At 46.7% G+C, this 20,855-nt stretch overlaps 1 protein-coding gene across 2 annotated transcripts in view; it reads left to right on the top strand.

Moving 5' to 3' along the window:
* Positions 1-20,855, top strand: part of Dsp (desmoplakin) — a 47,448-nt gene that overhangs the window by 15,233 nt on the left and 11,360 nt on the right. For both annotated transcript variants that reach the window (XM_050142225.1, XM_050142226.1), the window contains exons 3-18: positions 795-943; positions 1,841-2,015; positions 6,625-6,753; positions 7,647-7,697; positions 8,850-9,011; positions 10,148-10,252; positions 11,095-11,190; positions 12,319-12,444; positions 12,923-13,075; positions 14,967-15,121; positions 15,882-16,008; positions 16,797-16,998; positions 17,604-17,830; positions 18,952-19,118; positions 19,433-19,571; positions 20,525-20,718. In XM_050142225.1, the coding sequence (XP_049998182.1) occupies positions 795-943; positions 1,841-2,015; positions 6,625-6,753; positions 7,647-7,697; positions 8,850-9,011; positions 10,148-10,252; positions 11,095-11,190; positions 12,319-12,444; positions 12,923-13,075; positions 14,967-15,121; positions 15,882-16,008; positions 16,797-16,998; positions 17,604-17,830; positions 18,952-19,118; positions 19,433-19,571; positions 20,525-20,718 (2,357 nt within the window). The remainder of the gene's footprint in view (positions 1-794; positions 944-1,840; positions 2,016-6,624; positions 6,754-7,646; positions 7,698-8,849; positions 9,012-10,147; positions 10,253-11,094; positions 11,191-12,318; positions 12,445-12,922; positions 13,076-14,966; positions 15,122-15,881; positions 16,009-16,796; positions 16,999-17,603; positions 17,831-18,951; positions 19,119-19,432; positions 19,572-20,524; positions 20,719-20,855) is intronic.

The raw sequence follows: 20,855 nt of genomic DNA, 5'->3' as shown, positions 1-20,855 counted from the left end.
AGGGAAGGCTCAGCGGTGTTCAGAAGGCCTACCTAGTAAATGGTCCAGCCATTTTAGCTCAGTCAAAGCACAGTAGACAGGGGCTGGTGTAAGACGGAAGATGGAAATTCAGCACCTTGAAGAAGTGGGAAGATGAACAGCGGATTTACCTTTAGAGCCCTCCTGAAGGGCTGGCAAGTTGGCTCAGTGGGTAAAGGCTCTTGCCGTGCAGGCCTGGCGGCTGTGGCTTGATTCCTGGAGCCTGTATAAGTCTGGAAGGAAAGAACTGACCTCACATAAACACACACACACATGCATACAAATATTATATACATACATACATATGTATATAATATTTTGAACCATTTTTTAATACATTTGTGTGTGTCTGTGTGCACACACATGCTTGTGTATGTGAGTGAGTAAGTGTCAGGGAATGAGTGTGGAGGTCAAAGGACAATTTCCGGGAGTTGGCTCTCTCCTTCCACCATGAGGGTGCCTGGCATCAAACTCAGATTGCCAGGCTTGGTGGCAGGCACCTTTACCCACTGAGCCATTTCATTGGCCCTGTTTGTTTTTAAGACAGACTCTCTCTCTATAGTACAGGCCAGCCTCAAACTCCTGATCCTCTTGCCTCCGTTTCCAAAGGTGTGGGATTAGGAGCGTGCTCCACCATGCTCAGCTCAGTTAGAAATAAGCAGTTTATACTGGGTTTGTACCGCCTGTTCCGTTACAGTAGAAGGGTTACTCTCGTTGACTCACGCGAAACTTTTCCTAATAAGCTTACACATTTTCATGCGAATCCCTTCTGCTAGGAACTGAAGTACGGAGATGGAATACAGCTGGCCCGGAGTCGGGAGCTGGACGAGTGCTTCGCACAGGCCAACGATCAGATGGAAATCACAGATAACTTGATCCGGGAGATGCGGCAGATGGGCCAGCCCTGTGACGCTTATCAGAAAAGGTGTGGTCTGCAGAGCATGGTTGGGGGGTCCTCTAGCAGGTGACCTCAGGCTTTCTTCAGAGGAAGCCCTCACATGCCCCAAGAGCATCCCCCTGGCTTGGAGCTTTGCAGTGTTATCCCTTTCGAATATAAAACTGCAATCTTCATCTTTTCTGGACCCCAGAGATGCTACGAGAATGAACTAGACCCGCAAGAAAATAACCATTCAAAAACTCTAGCTCCTCCTGTAATGGTAGTAGAGCCCTGACATCCTGGGTACTCAGGAGGCCAAGGTAGGAGAATCAAAAGTTCAAGGCCCGCCCGCCTGGACAATTTAGTGAGACCTTAGCTCAAAATTAATTAATTAATTAAATGGATTTTGCTTTTTAAAGAAGGACAAAGGATGTGGTAGAGTACTTGCCTTGGGCTCAGTCCCCAGTGCTGTAAAGATTCTATGACGGTCTGAAGAGGCCAAATGGGTCATGAGCCTTCCCTCCATTTAGACGGCAGCAGAGGCCTCCGGTGCAGCAGCTGACCTCTCCAGAGGCTACTACCAAGTTTTGTTTAGTCAACTGAGACTCTTGGAGTTGGAAGAGATCACTCCACAGCAGAGATGTGTAGTACGAATTTGCTCCCATGCTGTTGAGGCCCAGGGTACTAGAAAGATGAATTCCTGGATGGAGCTCAAGAAATCAAAGCTAGGCACAGGCAGTGACCCTTCTCATGATGTTTTGGGTTGCGAGTGGTTTTCTAGCATTGATATTTCCATCAAGTGATCAAGTTGGGGGGTCATGGGGTAAAGAAAAAAAATCTTCCAATTCACCCCGGTTGGCTGTAGATTGACCCAAAGGAAACCCAGGAAAGGGATTTCGTAGGCTGTTTTCTTGTGACGACATCGTTGTTTGCCTTCCCTTTCAGACTGCTTCAGCTTCAGGAGCAAATGCGAGCCCTTTACAAGGCCATCAGCGTCCCTCGTGTCCGAAGGGCCAGCTCCAAGGGAGGCGGAGGCTACACCTGCCAGAGCGGCTCTGGGTGGGATGAGTTCACCAAGCGCCTCACGGGCGAGTGTCTGGGCTGGATGAGGCAGCAGAGGGTAAGTGGCGGTCAGGCAAACCCACGTGTGCTGGTTCTCAGACCCCTGAACCCAGGTAGTTCAACCGCAGGCAGACCTCCAGTGGCAGCAGCCTGCCAAGTCACAGGGTCGTTCTGTCTGAGTTACAACTGGCCTCATCTGTATCACACACACATAGACAAGAAAGAAAGAAAGAAAGAAAGAGAGAGAGAGAGAGAGAGGGAGGGAGGGAGGGAGGGAGGGAGGGNTTCAGGGTCATCCTGATCTGCATAATGAGTTTCAGGCCAGTCCAGGCCACACAGTGAGATCCTGCCTCAAAAAAAAAAAAAAAAAAAAAAAAAAAAAAGAGAACAAGGTGGGGGGGGGGGGGGGGGGGGGGGGGGGGGGGGGGGAGGGAGGGAGGAAGGAAGGAAGGAAGGAAGGAAGGAAGGAAGGAAGGAAGGAAGAATTCTTTGATGGCTAATTTGAAATAGTAACACAAGAGTGAGAAACATTAAAATTAAAAAATAAGTTATAAAATATTATCATGTAGGAAGAACTAGACACCGTGACACTGGGTGTTCTGGTGTGGGCTCCTTCATGGTCCCCTCCTCCACACCTTTGGTGATTTTATTTTTGAAGTTCAGCTGTCCGGCTGTGCAAGGCTCACGTCACTCGTGTGGGTGTGAAGTCAAGTCATGGCACCAGAAGGATGCGCTGATCCTTTCCCTGCAACTGGAATTTCTACAAAGTATTTTTCAATGCTAATTACTGTTTTGTTGTTTTACGTAGTAATTAAGCCCGATAATGAACAGGTGGCCGGGGAAACATGCCATAATCATGTAGATGGGAATTTTATAATGAAAACCTTCTACGGAGCCATCCTTCTTTGAGACGTTGGATGTGTTAGAATGATACACTGTGGGGAGATTGTTATGCTATGCTGTAAGAACTTGATTAATTGTTGGACCAATTTCTAAGTGCTTCTAAAATTTCTTAGCTATTTAAACATCCCCCCTACCCTTTCTTTGAGTCTGTGTTGAATCGTGTTGCCCAGTCTAGTCTTGAACATGCAAACTCAAGTCATTCTCCCAGGTCAACCTCTAGTATATCTAGGACCACGGCAAGTGCCACCGACACTAGCCCAGCCTTTAAAAGGTTCTCGGTGTATTCTTGTGTGGCGATTTCTTTTGCCTCTAATCATTTATGCAGTCACTCATTCAGTTTTTTATTTTATTTTTTTCCGTTTGCTTTTTTTGTTGTTGTTGTTTGTTTTGGTTTTTCAAGACAGGGTTTCTCCATGTAGCTTTTGGAGCCTGTCCTGGAACTTGCTAACTCACTCGGTAGACCAGGTTGGCTTCAAACTCAGAGATCTGCCTGCCTCTGCCTCCCGAGTGCTGGGATTAGAGGCATGCACCACCACTGCCCGATTTCTTTTCTTTTCTTTTTTTTTTTTTATGTGTACGGTGTTTTGTCTGCATATATCTGTGTACCACATGCATGCAGTGCCCACGGAGGCCAGAAGAGGGCACTGAATCCCCTAGAACTGGGCTTACAGAGGGTTGTGGACCACCATGTGGGGGCTGGGAATCAAACCCAGGTCCTCTAAAAGAGCAGTCAGGGCTCTTAACCCATGAGACATCTCTCCAGGTCTTAATTTGTTTTTGTTTTTTTGAGACAGGGTCTTGCTTTGTAGCTTAGGTGAGCCTTGAACTTGTGACCCTCCTGTCTCATCTTCCAAGATACTGGAATTCTAGTGTGTTCTACCACGCCTATCCCCAAACCTGTTTTTATTTTGAAGACCATAAACTCTTCTGGAAGGTGGAGTAGACAGTGGAGAAGCAGCGATTATGTCAGAAACCTAACTATAAACTTGTTTGCATGTCTTCAGATTCCCTGCAAGTCTTTGAAACCGTATTTATTTATTTATTTATTTATTTATTTATTTATTTATTTATTTATTTAGAGACAGGGTCTCATAGAGCTCAGAGTGCCTTGAACTAGCTACGGAACTCAGCATGGCTCTGAGCTGCCCAGGCCCTGACCTCCATCTCTGAACACACATTTCTTGAGGGTTTATCTATATTGGCACCATGGTAGAAACTGAGGGCTCAAAAATTATGGTCCGTAGTTATGAAGATGAATATTATCGACAGCAACAAGATACACGTCAAATGCCAAATAATTGCCTTGCGAGAGCTGTAATAAAATCTTGCTCAGGAGTTGGGGGAGACTTGAATTCACGGGGCTTGGCCTGTACCCTTAAGGATCCTTGATGAGTGGCAGGACAAACTTTGAACCAAAGCAATTATGAGACGTCATCCCCCTGATGTCTTCTGAGACAGCATGACAGTTATATTAAGTGACAGCTCAGAGTTAGTCATTTTCGGTATACCTGTGGGCGTAGTACTGTAAGAATTCTTTTCAGAGCTGGGTGTGCCTATAATCTCAGCCTGGGCTACATAGGGAAACTCTGTTTCCAACACCAACAAATGGGCAAACAACACACACACACACACACACACACACACACACACACATTAAAACAAAATACTTGGTAGAAAAATCTCTACCTCTTTAAACTTCAGGAAGTGACGTTCGCACACAAACATATTGTCCCATCAGTGTCTAACACCTCTACGTGAACCAAGCTTTTAATATTGTCAGGTGGCTCAGGGTTCTGAGCAAACTAAGAGCTGTTTGATTCCTGCTTTAGGCTCGCTGGGATTCTGTGTGGCCTTTCCCTTCCCAGCCCACCTCCCCCCACACATAGTCTGCATTCTTTCTGGCTCCCCAGAGACCCAGCTGCCCGGCCTCAGCTGATAAGAGGAGCCCTTTCCCTAGCCACGTGTTCAGGAGGCAGACACATCTCCCTGCCGGGTTTCTGCTTTGTTTCCCTGATCTGGGCTTCTGCCGATGGGCGGGCCAGATACTGTACACCTGGCAGGTAATGAGCTGTGTGGGCTGGCCCCGGGTCATCTCTACCTTCCCAGGGGAACACCTGCCTTTTCTGCTTTGAGGCACGGGCAGTTGCAGTTGCAGGAGACCAGGGCAAAGTTCTTGCTCAGCTTCAGTTCTCGGACTCTGGAAGGGCTCCTCTCTGAAGCCTTGCCAAGGGCACTAAGAACACGGGTGTGGCTTAGGACAATTGCATTCTGTTCTTGCTGCCTTCCCAGCTTGGGATGTTTGCCCTTGGCGTGCCCGAGAGATGACACAGGTGATTTAGACATTTACATGTGCTCATGCAAAAGGAGGAAGAGACGCTGGACTGGGCCGGAATGAAACTTGCCAGATATTTGATTCTTACCGTGAAACATTCTTAAATTTCATACTTAAGTGATGAATCTTGTTGGGTTTCACATTTAAAAAGCAAATGTAAACCCATAATCCTCGTATTGTGAATCGGAATGAGGAGTCTTGAGTTTGAGTAGGAACTTCCCTTTGAAGTGGACCATAGAGTTTTTTACAGCTTGAAAGGGGTTTTTAAAGTGCTGTATTTCTGAGCCAGCAGTTACTAACTATATAACATTCATCAGCATTACTTAGGGCTGGATGTGGAGCCTCGTGGCCACTTAAAAGAAAAAAACCAATGACGTCTTTAGGTTAGTGATTTAGTTTGAGAGGCAGTGCCTGACTGTGTCATTAATGATTTCTGACACGCTTCTTAAATGATTGAAGGGGCTGGAGAGATGGCTCAGAGGTTAAGAGCATTGCCTGCTCTTCCAAAGGTCCTGAGTTCAATTCCCAGCAACCACATGGTGGCTCACAACCATCTGTAATGAGGTCTGGTGCCCTCTTCTGGCCCACAGGCACACATGCAGACAGAATATTGTATACATAATAAATATAAAAAAATAAAATGATTGAATAAAGAAATGTCTTTTAGTGCCTACAAAGTATCATATTCATGCTAGTATCTAATCATACAAATTTACATCCTCCTTTTTATCTTTTTTTTTTTTTTTTTACAATGTCATCATTGCCATTGTGAGTGCAGGACGTGGATATAGGGGTCAGAGGAAAATTTTCGGGCATCAGTTTTCTCTTTCTGCTGCGGGTTCTGAGAATCAGATTCCAGTAGCAATTCCTTTTAGCTGCTGAGCCATTTTGCCAGCTCCACCCCACTCCTGCATTCTCGTGTGTAGATTCTTCCTTCGGAAGAATGATCTAGGTCACAAGGAACCCGTTACTGAATTTCTTCCTCAGTTCATCTTGGCCTGGAGCCAAATTAACTGAGTATGTATTTGGTGATTCTCGTTGGCTATTTGACAATCTTGAAACATCAACAAATGTTTTGGCTTCAGACATACTTCATATAGTTTTTCCTTCCTTCCTTCCTTCCTTCCTTCCTTCCTTCCTTCCTTCCTTCCTTCCTTCCCTCCCTCCCTCCCTCCCTCCCTCCCTCCCTCCCTCCCTCCCTCCCTCCCTCCCTTTCTTCCTTTTTGAGAGAGGGCCTTGCTGTGTATTTAGGCTAGTTTTGAACACCTATGCTCAAGCAATCCTCCTGCCTTAGCTTCCCGGGTGGTTGTATGTTTTGAGTTTTATTTGAAGCAGAGCTGTGTATGCTATCTTGATCCCCGACGCTATAGAGAAACGAGTCCTTGGCAGAGGCGGGACAATAAAGGGTGTGCCTTGCCCTCTCTCTCTGCAGGCAGAGATGGACCTGATGGCCTGGGGTGTGGACTTGGGCGCAGTAGAAGAACACATCAACAGCCATAGGAGCATCCACAATGCCATCGGAGACTACCGCTGGCAGCTGGACAAAATCAAAGCCGACCTGGTACTTCTCACGTTCATCCTGGACTCTCTAGCAGGGTGTATCGCTTAGGCAAAATCTGTCTGAAACACACGGCTATTGTTTTCTTTTCAAGAGTCTAGAAATTAAAACAAAACACTCCATTGTGTAAAAGAGAAGTGGAAATAGATTTAGGGGACCCGGAGAAGGAGTTGAACCAAATGCTGAGTTCGTACAGGATATCACAAGCTTACGGCTTATGAATAAGTCTCTGGGGAGGTGGTAGGTAGACCTTTACTGTAGAAAGCAAGGACACACCTATCAGAAGAATATAAAATTAGCATGTAGCTTATATTGCTGGTAACTCCGCGAGTTCCCTTCTGGGTGAGACTAAAGTCACATTTGTCCGAAGGAAACTGTGTCTCATGCCTCTCCTGTGCTGGATAAAAATCAGACTTGGGGCGAGTGGAGGGTGGCAGCAGTAGACGGTAGTCGGATCTCGGCACTCAGTCGTGTCCCCGCGTCCTGCCCCCACCACCCCTTCCCTGAAATCACTAGCAGTAAAACTTAAACCAGAGTTTTCATTTTCACTTTGCCCTGCCTCTTTTACAATTTACACCTCACTCCTGCCCACTTGAGTATCTGCCCAGCTTTCTCCTTCAAGTCTCTAAGGACCGGAGGATCCAAAAGTCTATTTTCCTCAGCAAGTCTTTAATTGATGAAGTATCCTCTTTGTGGAGAAGGCATGAATGTCTGGAAACGGGCCTTCAAACCATCCAGGGACAGGTCACTGTGGGCAAAAGACTTCATAGAGCAATCACATCTTATCACTGAGGGAGCCGAGGCCAGCATCTTATAAAGAGGCATAGAGGGGCTCTACTTTCTATAGAACTCCATGAAGGGGACGAAATAATTATCCGAATTTTCTTTTTTCCCAGCGTGAGAAGTCTGCAATCTACCAGTTGGAGGAGGAATATGAAAACCTACTGGTAAGCCCATTTAGCCTTTATTGTCAACTCAGTTCAGTTCCTCGAGTGGTAAGCATCCCTGGTGGACCACACACGTGGCTTAGTGCTCACCGAAGAGCCTGGGCACTCACTGGCTCCGGTGTTCACAGATGATCATTTTGTTGTTGCTGATTTTCTTTTAGAAGTGACGTTTCAAAGGCTTTGTTTTGGTTGTTTCTGAAGGCAGTGCCTAGCACTGTTCTGTTTTCTGGTTAAATTTCACACAAATGACTCTTGCTAGATGGTGTGAGGTGATAAAGAATTGCAGCCTTTTTGAGCAAATATAAGCAGAGACACAATAGGTTTTCCTCACAGATTTTACCAGCCTGTCATCATTCCTAAGCAGAGGTTTCCACCTTCTAATTGTGCCATCTTATTTTCGCCCTTTCCATATTTCCTTGCTGGTTACAATGCTTTTAAAATAGTGTGGCTACTGGGAGCACACAACTTTTCCTGTCGGGATGGGCATAAAACTGATGGCACCTTAACTTTATGTGGGCAAAGCGACATACCTAAGAGAAAGCACCCGATTTATCTAAGAGTCTAGTTCCCCTTAATTATGTAAAATTATTAAATCCAAACATCATTATCTTTTAATTTTTTATTAGAATTGGTGTGTGTATACATGTACATGTGTGGGTGTATGTGTATGTGGGTGTGTGTATGTATATAGGTATTTATATACTATAATGTATATGGGGTCACAGGACAACTTTGTAGGCAGTGCTTCGCGTGGGTCCTGGGGATTGAACTCAGGTCACCAGGATCGTCCAGAAAATGCTTTATCCGCTGAGCCATCTGGCTGGCCTCAATTATCATTGTCTGAATCAAGACTCTTCAGAGGCTGGAGATGTAGCTCAAAAATAGAGCATGAGGGAGACCCCGTGTCTCTCCAGCACCAGGGGAGAAAAGGGTGAGAACGATCCCTTGGAATTAGGATATTTGAATCTGAGATTGCCATAAACTCACAAGCCTCACAAATTTGGACAGGGCCTCTCTCCTATCCCAGCTGAATGCAGCAGGTTCAGAGGTTTTACCTGGCCGCAGATGGTCTGGGTAAGGAACGACACAGGTTTGTCTGCACAGTCCGTGAAAACACTGTTATCCTAACGCTGCTTCCGGGCTTGTCTGCAGAAAGCGTCCTTCGAGAGGATGGACCACCTTCGCCAGCTGCAGAACATCATCCAGGCCACCTCTCGCGAGATCATGTGGATCAATGACTGCGAGGAGGAGGAGCTGCTGTATGACTGGAGCGACAAGAACACAAACATCGCTCAGAAGCAGGAGGCCTTCTCTGTAAGTGCCCCGCCTTGCCTTTAGCCTGTTTCTGGCAAGGGTGGTGGAGGTGGGGGAGGATGAGAGATCTTTTAAATAAATTGATCAGCCTGTAATTTAATCTTGGGAACACTGTTCAGTGATGGAAGATTTATTTAGTTTAATGGGTTTGCCTGTGTGTCTTGTGCATGCAGTGCCCACAAGTGCCAGTAGAGGGCATCATATCTCCAGGAACTGGAGTTACAGGCTCTTGTAAACTGCTATGTGGGTACTGGGACTTGAATCCAGGTCCTCTGGAAAAGTAATCAGTGCTCTTAACTACTGAGCATCCCTCCAGCCTTTCCCCCTTATTTGTAAAGGTAGGGGTTCCCTCTGGTAGTCATTAAGGCCACTGCATTTTGGAACTCAAATAATCATCTTGCCTTATCCTATCAAATAGATAGGACTATGGGGACATGCCATTGCTGGCTAAGCAACCCTACACACAAGTTCATTGTTTAGTATCCCTGAAGATCATGATTCATTGGTAGCATGGAAGTTAGTCCATCCGGAAACCCTAGAGTGGGGGGCACTGTAGAACAGTGGATCAAAACCCGGAGTTAGGAATCAAAATCTGTTGAGCACCTGTAATTTGAAAATCTGAAATCCAGAAGATTCTCTACAAAAGTTTTTGAGTGCCACCATGATACCATAAGTAGAATATTCCACGCCTGACTTCAGGTGAGAGGTGGCAATCAAAATCTAGGGCCCCCCCAAATATTGTATAAAATTATCTTCAGGCTATGTGGGTAGGAAACATGAATGAATTTTGTCTTTAGACTTGGGTCCTATCTCCAGTGTATATGTAAATATTCCACAATAGCAAATCCCAGATCTGAAACACCGTGGTCCCAAGCGTCTGGAGTTAGGGTTGCTCAATGTGTATTAGTGGCCATGTTGTTAATTCCCTGAGTGGTCTTAGTCAGGCCATGTCAGACGTCTCGCCTCAGCCCCTTTCTAACCTAAATGCTGTCATTCTTGAGGACAAGGTAATGTGAGTCCTTAGCATCACTCATTCCCAAAATACACTTCGGCATGTACTGCCGCCTCTACATAGTGCAGTGTAACAGAAGCCTAACTGTGACTCTCTGTAAAGGGTTTGGTCTTTCTGTTCACAGATCCGCATGAGCCAACTGGAAGTCAAGGAAAAGGAACTAAATAAGCTTAAACAAGAAAGTGACCAGCTTGTCCTCAATCAGCATCCAGCTTCAGACAAAATTGAGGTAGGCTTCATGGGATTTACATTTCCACTAGGGAAAAACCTTTTCATAAAATACATCTTTGTGGGTGAATGATACTTCTCCATTATAAAGCTGTGCCCACTTTATCTTATATTTTGGGATCAGCACCCTAGGCTAGGTTTTTTTTTTTTTTCCTGGAAAATCTTGAAATATTTTATACTTTACCAGATACTCTCTGTCACAATTATTTAACTCTGTTCTTATATCACAAAAGCAGCTATGGACAGTGTGTAAATGAATAACTATGGCCATGTTCCAATAAAGCTTTATTTATACCTAAAAGCAGTGGGCCAGATGTAGCCCTTGGGCAGTATTTGCTGGCTTTTGCTGGAGACTGCTGTCTGCGAACTTGACTCAAGGCTGATGTAGGTGGTGGTGCTGCTATGGCCATATTAGTTGTTAAACTGAAATGCCCATGTGAGCTGGTAAAACTTACTACCTTAAGTCTCTAAAGCCTTCCACCCGAATGCATTCCACCTCCCCATGATCGAGTGCCCGTCTAAGAACAGGCTTGGTGTGCCAGAGGGAATCCCACTCCAGCGCTGTCCCCAGTGTCTGTTCTGATTGGTCAGTAACTGCTCGATTTGGGCAAGACCTATTTTGGCTGTTAGCCCTTCGATCGTAGCTGTTTGTAAGAACGAATTGCACCAAGGGATCTCCAGTGGGATAGTCTGTCTCCAGCCATTGGTGAAAGTTTGCTTGACTTGGGGTGGCCTAGAGAGGTATCTGTTCCATCTGGCTCACGGTTCTGTGCAGGAGGCAGCCCTCTGTGCCTCTGAGTAGGCGTGTGAGATGGCTGATGCCTTGGCGCTTTCTTGTTTCAGGCGTACATGGACACGCTTCAGACGCAGTGGAGCTGGATTCTGCAGATTACCAAGTGCATCGATGTCCATCTCAAAGAAAATGCTGCCTACTTTCAGGTTGTTGGGCATAGCTTTAAAAAAAAAATCTACATTCATTTGTGTGTGTCTCTGTGTGTGCACGTCTGTGTGTGTGTGTGTGCGTGTGTGTGTCTCTGTGTGTATCGTGGTTGCATGCCACCATGGGCACATGGGGGTCAGAGAACCACCTGCTTGAGTTGGCCCTCTTCTTCCACTGTGTGGGTGCTCCTGAGACCTGGTGACATGCATCTTTACCCCCTGAGCCACCTTGCTGGCCCTGGCTGATAATGTAGAGTGGCCATGGGACTGTGAGACAAAGTGTTGATGACAATGATGGAGTCTGGTTCCAGCCCTTCTACCGTGTATTTGCGTAATCTTCGAACACATCACACACAGCTCCAGGCTTCTGTTTCTCATGCATGAAATGAAATGGGGAGATCAGACCCACCATCTCCAGGGAACTTTCCCTAGTCTAAGATAATATGGCACATGCATGCATTCTATGGGTGAGGGTATTAACAACATATGCTACACAGATATTGTAGGAATAATGGAGTCATATGCAGTGCAATGCCATCACTACCTTATCTTCTGAGTATGTTTTTGAAGCAAGAGAGCACTCTTGAAGGTCTTGCGTAAATCCTACATACTCTCCTTGGCCTAGAGGAACACAGATCTGTAACGCTGTCCCTCAGCCCTGCTACCAAGCCTGTGAAGGCTTCTCTGATCTTTTCCTTCAACTACTTAGCAGAGGCTTGGGGCAGGGATTGCGGTTCTTGAAACAGAACTAAGTGATTGTGTTGGTTAACTTTCCCCTAGTGTTAGCACAATGCCCAGGATAATTAACTTAGACAGAGAAAACGTGTGTTTGGCAACAGTTTTAGAAGGCCCAGTCTGTGGCCCATGATCCACTAGTCAGTGAAGAGCTTAGGCATCACAGTGGGGAGTGCAGGATAGAATAAAACAGCCAGAGTGGGCGGAGGAAGAAAAGGAGGCTGGGGTCCCATGTTTCTCTCTGAGGGACCCCAATGATCCCAAGATTTCACCCCATGAAGTGCCACTCTGGGAACCGTGCCTTTAACCCAAACGCCTTTGGGTGACATTCAAGATCCGAACCCTGCCATGGCGTGCCTTTTCATTGACTGGGGTTGTTGCCATCCCTAACAGTTTTTTGAAGAGGCTCAGTCAACCGAAGCCTACCTGAAGGGCCTGCAGGACTCCATCAGGAAGAAGTACCCCTGCGATAAGAACATGCCCCTGCAGCACCTGCTGGAGCAGATCAAAGAGTTGGAGGTACCGTGACACACCCAGACCCTCAGCAGCGCCCCCCCCCAGGGGAGTTGATGCACCCCAGACCCAGGGCAGGCTGTGATGGAGTACAGCACACACCCAGAGCCTATACCCTGATTTCTGCATCTTTCAGTGGCTTCGCTGTGTGCCCAGCTTTGGTAGGGATGGGCCTTTGCTTCAGTAGCTCAGTAATGGGCTGACAACCAGAGTGGCAAGAATGTCTTGACTTTGCTTGCCAAGGTCCTTGGGAAAACATGTTTCTCCTTTTATCTACATTGGCCCTTTCACAGAGGTGGTCTCTCCTTCCCAGCTAACTCAACAGGCTTCCAATAGGCTATCTTCCCTTGCGATGAATTTGTGGCTCATTACCACGAGTGGAACTCTAAACGTATTTAACTTTGATGGCATGGCAGCTTCCCCAAGAGGTCTCTAGACCTCACAGAGCACCCGTGTTTAAGGCAGATTGTCATTGCAATTGCAGAAAGAACGGGAGAAGATCCTGGAATACAAGCGCCAGGTGCAGAACTTGGTAAACAAGTCTAAGAAGATTGTGCAGCTGAAACCTCGGAACCCAGACTACAGGAGCAACAAGCCCATCATCCTCAGGGCTCTCTGTGACTACAAACAAGACCAGGTGTGTACTTTGTGTTCAGAAGCATAGCAAAGCCTTCCCTTTCTTTACCCGGGCTTTCGTCAGTCAAGAGAGCAAAACTAATCTTGGTTTCAATAGGCATCATGGTCATGTCTTTTCTAAATAAGGCAATCTCCTGTTGAACAAATACAGGAACTTAGTTGAATCACTGGGGACTGTCAGGACTCGGGACAGTAGCTGCTTTCTTTGTGTGATGGGGAAGGAAGGCAAAGCTTCATGCTATGTGGAGTGTGTATCACACCTCTGAGCCCCACCCCTCACCTGCACAGCGGTTATCCTGAAGGTTTAGAATCTTTCTAAGGTTGACTACTTCCTTCTGGAGATACCTAGATATTATTTGTGATCGCCCCCATCTTTAAGTTTCAGACGAGATAAATGGAAGTGTGAAGTGACGCCATCATTGCTCCTGCAAGTTCTTGACAGTTCTCAACCACGCCAGTCCCGTAGGCTCCGTGAGAAGCACAGGCTTACAGAGAGAGAGGCTAGTCTCTGTTCTTGTCTGTGTGACTCCCACCGTTCTGCTTTCTTACAATAAGAATAGGAGGGGTCTAAGAAACGAGATGTGATTACCTGGTTAGGTGAGCTTTATTAAACAGGAGTCTGGTCTTCCCTGTGGAATGTTCAAGAACTTGTGTAGTGAGAAAGAAGTAAGTTGGACTGGTCATGGTGGTATACACCTGTCACCCCAGCATTTGGGAAGCTGGAACAGAATTCCCTCAGATTGGAAGCCAGACCAGGGTACAGAGAGAGACCTTGTTTCAAGCAATTACCCCCACCTCCACACACACACACACACACACACACACCCACCCACCCACACACACACACAAGGAAAGAAAAGAAAAGAAAAGAAAAGAAAAGAAAAGGAAAGGAAAGGAGAAAAAAAAAGATCAGATCGAAATATGGGGTGAAAAAAATATAGTTTCTTATGTTTTACCAGTTTATATAGTTGCCTTAATATGTAGGTTAGTTTTTTATTTTGTTTTTTTCTCTTCTGTGGTGCTTGGAATCAGAGTTACACAAACACCTTGTCACCCACTGAGCTGTACCTTTAGCCCCTATTTTAAGAAGTCATATAGGGCTGGGTGTGGGGCTGTATGCCTTTAATCCCGGCATGCTGGAGGCAGAAACAGGAGGATCTCTGTGTATTCAGGGTCATCCTGATCTGCATAATGAGTTTCAGGCCAGTCCAGGCCACACAGTGAGATCCTGCCTCAAAAAAAAAAAAAAAAAAAAAAAAAAAAGCTAGAATTAGTTAATTGAATTTATTTATTTATTTATTGTATTGGCCATTAAGCCTAGGGCCCCACACATGGAGGCAGTCACATATGTCCAGGTCTTTTTGTATCTACTATTTTGAAACATGATCTTGCTAAATGGACCAGACTATCCTTAATCTCGCTCATATCTCAGGCAGTCTTTGAATTTGTACCCCTCCTGCCTCTGCCTCATGAGTAGATGGGGCTACAGGCCTGAGCCACCAGGCCCAGCAGACGTTCATTTAGAAGGTTGATTCTTTAACAGACTAATGCCAGGGTGTTTTTATTCTTAAAATTTAAGGGCAAGTGAGTGAGATGAGTGACCCCCCCCCCCCGATATTAAAGTCTAATATAAAAAGCATGAACTCAAAACAGGAAGAAGATATGATGAGGGTTTGCCTTGTGGAAGAGGTTCTCTCACGTTCCTGGGCGACCTTCGAAGAGTTTCCTTCTCTGACTCACTTAGGATGTAGCTAACTTTTTTGAGGCCCCTTCGGCTCACGTGTATTATTTACACAGATCCTGCTAGGGAGGATCCCGATGGCGGAAAGCAAGCGTGGGAGTGTCCGCGGTATCCGTGGCTTCCTTTTCATCCCTGTTTCTTTGCCTGGCAGAAAATCGTCCACAAAGGGGATGAATGTATCCTGAAGGACAACAATGAGCGCAGCAAGTGGTATGTGACGGGGCCCGGAGGCGTCGACATGCTCGTTCCTTCCGTGGGCCTGATCATCCCTCCTCCAAACCCACTGGCCGTGGACCTTTCTTGCAAGTAAGTTCTGAAGTCCCTAGCAGCTGTGGCACTAAACGGTGGGGGCGGGGAGGGGGGAGTGGTGTGCTTGTGCCCGAACGAGATGCTTAAAGCCCTGCCTGCTTACTGTCATCGTCCCCCAGAAAGGGAACTTAACGGAGTCGCCTTTACTGTGTCTTGTAAGTTATGTTGAAGCTTTTATTACGGATCTAAGAGAACGTCTGACCATTTAGGAGAGCCGGAGCAGGCATGAGTGACACTTGCCACACCCTTTGAAGCTGCTGTTTCAAGTTCCTCCCTTTTCTAGCAAATCAGCTGTTTCGTGTATAGTTACGCCCCTCAGGTCAGGATTTGTTCACCAGCAGGTGGAACACTGCATTTTATAGACTGTCCACAGCAGATTCTTTCACATGTTTTAGCTGGGAAATCTTGAGCCTTTACACAGAGTGGGGAGTGTTGGGTAATGCCGTCCGTCCTTCTCCTGTCAAGTTCAGGGGTGGTCAGCATTTGAGCCACTTGCCAATCAAAACCCTGCCAGCAGTCAATACCACCAAAAAATGAGATAGCCTGTCTCAACCAGAATGACTTAAATGATCCATATAGTCATATACAGACTATAGATACAGACTATAGATAACGCTGAGAATTTACTTCTGGGCAGTAGGTTAGTCTGTATCTCTTGAAGTGTTGACAGCTTAACAATCGCACGATCGCTTCCTAAGGTTTGGTTTAGATTTCCGGGCAGTTTGGGCTGGAGTTTTTTTCCTTTTCTGCCTTCCAGGATCGAGCAGTACTATGAAGCCATCCTGGCCCTGTGGAACCAGCTCTACATCAACATGAAGAGCCTGGTGTCCTGGCACTACTGCATGATTGACATCGAGAAGATCCGGGCTATGACGATTGCCAAGGTGCGTCCCCGGGGCGGCCTAGAGGGCCCCTCACTGCTTGGCGATTCGTTGGACAGGAGGCCTCTTGGTCTTCCGCAGGACTGGTCTGCTCAGTGCCGTACAGAGTGGAGTGGGGCTCAGGGGTAGAAAGCTTGCTTAGCACGCGTGAAGCCTCGGGTGCTTCTGCTAGTGCCCCAAAATAGGAAGGAACTGGCACATGACTGGTTATGAGAGGAACAGAAGCACTCACTGTAGCGACCTGAAAAGCCACAAATACCTATGGAAAAAGACAGTGTGGGTCCCTAGCTCCCTAAAGATGATGGGAATGAGGTCCATTAGGACCCAGCAACGATACCTACCCACTGAAACATTGCAGAGAGGGGAAGTCAGGGTGATTCTTAGAAGATTCCCAAAAGCATTTCTCTAAGGCAGAGGTTCTTAAGGTATGGTTGGCAGAGCACTGGGTCGAGGAGTCCCTTAGTGAAATGAGAAGCGAGAAAGAAACAGGTTAGGAAGCTTTAGGGCCCTCGAGCCCCTTTCTATTCATGGAATGGCGGTGCTTCATTGAGCTTTATTTGCATTTGAGTTTCTGTACAATATTTTGTTTGAAGAAAAATATCCTGCGAAGGAAAAGCCACTGGCAAGCTACTGCTGTGCCCCTTAGCCACAGGGAAGAAGCCGCAAACCCTTTTCCATCCTAGTTGGCCTGTGATGAGTGCTGCCTTGCCCCCTCTGTCTTGCCCTCTTCTTGCCTGGGGATATGAGAACATTCATACCTTCTCAACTCACCGTGCCTTATACACCTCCAGCTGAAAACCATGAGACAGGAGGATTACATGAAGACCATCGAAGACCTCGAGCTCCATTACCAAGATTTCATCAAAAACAGCCAAGGCTCGGAGATGTTTGGGGACGATGACAAGCGGAGGATGCAGTCTCAGTTCACTGATGCTCAGAAGCATTATCAGACCCTGGTCATTCAGCTTCCTGGCCACCCCCAGCACCAGACAGGTCAGCCTGAACCGCCTTTTTCTCTTTCTATCAGTCACATACGTGGCGTTGTGTCAAGCTGTTTCTCAGAAAGATGCTTAGGATGCTCTGTGTTGATAGAACAAAACACCTAAGGTTGGATGGTTTGTAAAGAAAAGAAGTTTGTTAGTTCATTACTCTGAAGGCTGGGGGACGGTATAGAGCCTGGGGCTCTGTCATAATTCAACAGAGAAGTAGAAGGGGAACAGTAACGTGCAGAAAGGACTGAAAGCCTGGAGCACCTTTAGAACAATTGTTTCTGTTGAGGACTAGTCAGTGCCATAACTTAACCAACACCCAGGAGATAGGCATTCATCCTTGCTGCGTGTGGTACCCTCATAATCTGATCATCTTCTACGAGATCCACCTCTCAAAGGCTTCCCTTTATTAGGGCCCAGTCTTCCAGCAATTAATACGTGGCGGATAATAAGCCTTATCTTTTACATAGCAGATATAGAAAATACTTTGTAAGCCAGAGTTCTAGAATTAAGTCACGGGGAGTAGTATATTTTTATACAGCTGAGGTGCCTAGCACCTTGCCAGCTGGGCAGCCTGTTGTATTTATGGTCCTAATCTGTTTTTTACAGTCACCAAGACAGAAATCACCCATGTGGGCTCCTGCCAAGATGTCAACCACAATAAAGTAATTGAAACCAACAGAGAGAACGACAAGCAGGAGACATGGCTGCTGATGGAGCTGCAGAAGGTCCGCAGGCAGATGGAGCATTGCGAGGGCAGGATGACACTTAAAAATCTCCTGCTCACAGACCAAGGCTCCACACATCACATCACAGTGAAAATCAACGAGCTCAAGGTAGGATCTGTTCACGTCAGTCTCCTGAGTCCACGGGGCCTCATGCTTATCTGTAAATGAGGAAAAACCCCATGGCTTACATGTTTACAGGCAAGTTTATTTGCTTTCCATTGCTACACTAGAGATGTTTTTAAGATTAAAAGCTAATCTTAAGAATCACTGCTGGGTGGTGGTGGCACATGCCTTTAATCCCAGCACTTGGGAGGCAGAGGCAGGCAGATCTCTGTGAGTTCGAGGTCAGCCTGGTCTACAAAGTAAGTTCTAGGACAGACAGGGCTATACACAGAGAAACACAGCCCCCACCCCCCAAAAAATCACACAATTACAGTGCAGTGTGTGTGTGTATGCAGGTTGTTAAACTTGTGGTATTGCTACATTATGGAATATGTGTTTATTCTAAATTATGGCAAGATCAGAGAGACATGGGCACATGACTATGGGTACCCACGGAAAAGGGTGTCAGATCCTCTAGAGCTGAAGTTGTATACAGTTGTGTGCTGCCCCAGGTATGTTCTGGGACCCCTAACTCAGGTCTTCTGCAAGAGCCGTGCAGGCTCCTAACCCCTGAGTCATTTCTCCAGCCCAACATGGAATATTAGTTTTAAAATCTCAGTTTTAAAGAAGAAAGAAAAACTGAGAATTGTGTGGCCCTGAGGGATGCTATGCTGAGTGTTATGGACCAAGTGCAGAAAGACAAACAGTTTGTGGTCTCACGTACATGTGCAGTTTAAAAAGGAGTCAAACATAGAGAAACAGATGGATAGCGATGACCAGGGTTGGGGCCATGGAGGGAGTGAGGAGATGTAGGTCTGAGGCTGCACACTTGCAGTAAGGTAAGTCCGAGATCTGGCATGCAGCTGGGGACTGTGGGTGATAACATACTCATTGAGTGTTGCTGAGGGATTAGACTTTGGGTGCTCTTACCTGTCAGGCACCTGACACGTGACTTGCATATATAATATATGCTTATTATCATATGTATATATGGTACACGTATGCACACATATGCATATACGTGTGCAGAGCAGAATAGTATGCTGCAGACCTTAAAGGCGCGTGACGAAAATGAGTTTAAAACAATCGCACAGCTAGTGAGATGCGCTTCCCTTCTTTTCCGACAGAGCGTACAGAATGACTCACAAGCCATCGCCGAGGTTCTCAATCAGCTGAAAGACATGCTCGCCAACTTCCGAGGGTCTGAAAAATACTGCTATTTGCAGAACGAGATATTCGGACTGTTCCAGAAGCTGGAAAATATCAACGGTGTCACAGATGGCTACTTAAACAGGTGAGCACGGCTAATATCCCTCAAGAATAGTTTGTGTTTTCAAGTTTTCTTCTGCCTTCCCTGTTGGTGTGGGTGGGAGTGGGATAGGATCCGGTGTGACTACTCTCTCACTGAGCCACATCCCCAACCCAGCCCCGTTAGGCTTCATTCGTGCCTGACTTCATTTGTTGTATGTGCTTGGCGCTTTTTGGAGCTTGTGCCTTATAGACCCCCGGTGTATTAGCGTCATCCTGTCTCCTGAACAGTGATGAGAGCCGATAATCATCCCCCATGATGTCACTGGGAACTTTATCCGCCTCTCTTGCTCTTTCCAGCCTGTGCTCCGTGAGAGCTCTTCTCCAGGCCGTCCTGCAAACAGAAGACATGCTGAAGGTCTACGAAGCGAGGCTGACGGAGGAGGAAACTGTCTGTCTGGACCTGGATAAAGTGGAGGCTTACCGCTGTGGACTGAAGGTGACGCAAGGGGTCGCAGCTGTGGCCTGGCCTCCAGGAAGTGACGGGGACTTGGCCCTCGGCAGCAAAACCTCACTCCGTTTTCATGAATGTTTTATTTTAGTTCACTCTTTGAAAATACACTTTTTGAATAATTATAGGCTTATAGGAAAATGAACAGGATAGAGCCCATATACCCTGGGTCTGGTTCCTTTTAGGGTCAGCATCATGTATTTGTGTGGTCTGTTTGCTAGAATTGGTGAGTTGGTGATGACATATTACTACAGGCTAAATCCACACCTTTTGTTCCTTTTTAAAGAAATCACCCCATGAATGTCACACTGGTCTCAAAAGCACCAGTGTGCGTAGCAGAGGCTGGCCTAGAACTCCTGATCCTCTTGCCTCTTCCTCCCGGCACTGGGATTACAGGTGTGCCACACCTGACGCACCCACAGCCCATGCTTTATCCATATGTGCACCTAGGACTATGGGGTTCGAAACTTTCTTGCTTTTGTTGGCCACATGTGGCTGATGTCGGTCGCTGACAGGGAGCTCTGTTGTCAGTGGACGGGTATAGAAGTGGTTTATGGCGGGAATCGGTGAGAGAGTGCAGAGTTAGAATGACTTCTTCCCTTTGGGACCTCTCCGTCAAATGTGGTTGTTCATGCCTGTAATCCCAGTACTTGGGAGGCAGAGGCAGAGGGATTACTGTCTTTGAGATATTGAGGATCAAGCCCAGAGCCTTGTGGCTGTGAAGTTCCTGCTCCAAGGCCGGGCTGTACCCGTAGGCCTTCCTCTTTCACAGTTAGTGATATGAGCCAGTATGCAGCTCTGTGGTGAGTCGTAGGATGCTATTTGCCTCAGCACCAGAAACAGATAAACAGGTAAACAAAATAAACAGTGGCTTGGGGGTGGCACGCAATGGAGGAAGAGATTCACTTGTATGAACTCCCCCCCCCCCCTTTAATTTGCAGAAAATAAAAAGTGACTTGAACTTGAAGAAGTCGCTGCTGGCCACCATGAAGACAGAGCTGCAGAAGGCCCAGCAGATCCATGCTCAGTCCTCGCAGCAGTATCCACTCTACGACCTGGACCTGGGCAAATTCAGCGAGAAAGTGATGCAGCTGACGGACCGCTGGCAGAAGATAGACAAACAGATAGACTTCAGGTGTGTCAGCATCCTTGCCCCTGGCCTTCCCATTCGCTGGTTCAAATGCCACTAGAAACCACCGTTGTCCAAAAGCAGAGCCTTTGCTTGGCCAGCCTGCTCTCTGTCCCTGGTTTTGTGCAGTGTCCTCATTCAGC

The sequence above is a fragment of the Alexandromys fortis genome, unplaced genomic scaffold, assembly GCF_014885135.2.
Source record: "Alexandromys fortis isolate MF-2015 unplaced genomic scaffold, M_Fortis_MF-2015_v1.1 scaffold_5, whole genome shotgun sequence".
NCBI lineage: Eukaryota > Metazoa > Chordata > Mammalia > Rodentia > Cricetidae > Alexandromys > Alexandromys fortis.
Note: the sequence above shows the minus strand (reverse complement) of the source record. Positions and strands in the feature narration are given on the sequence as shown.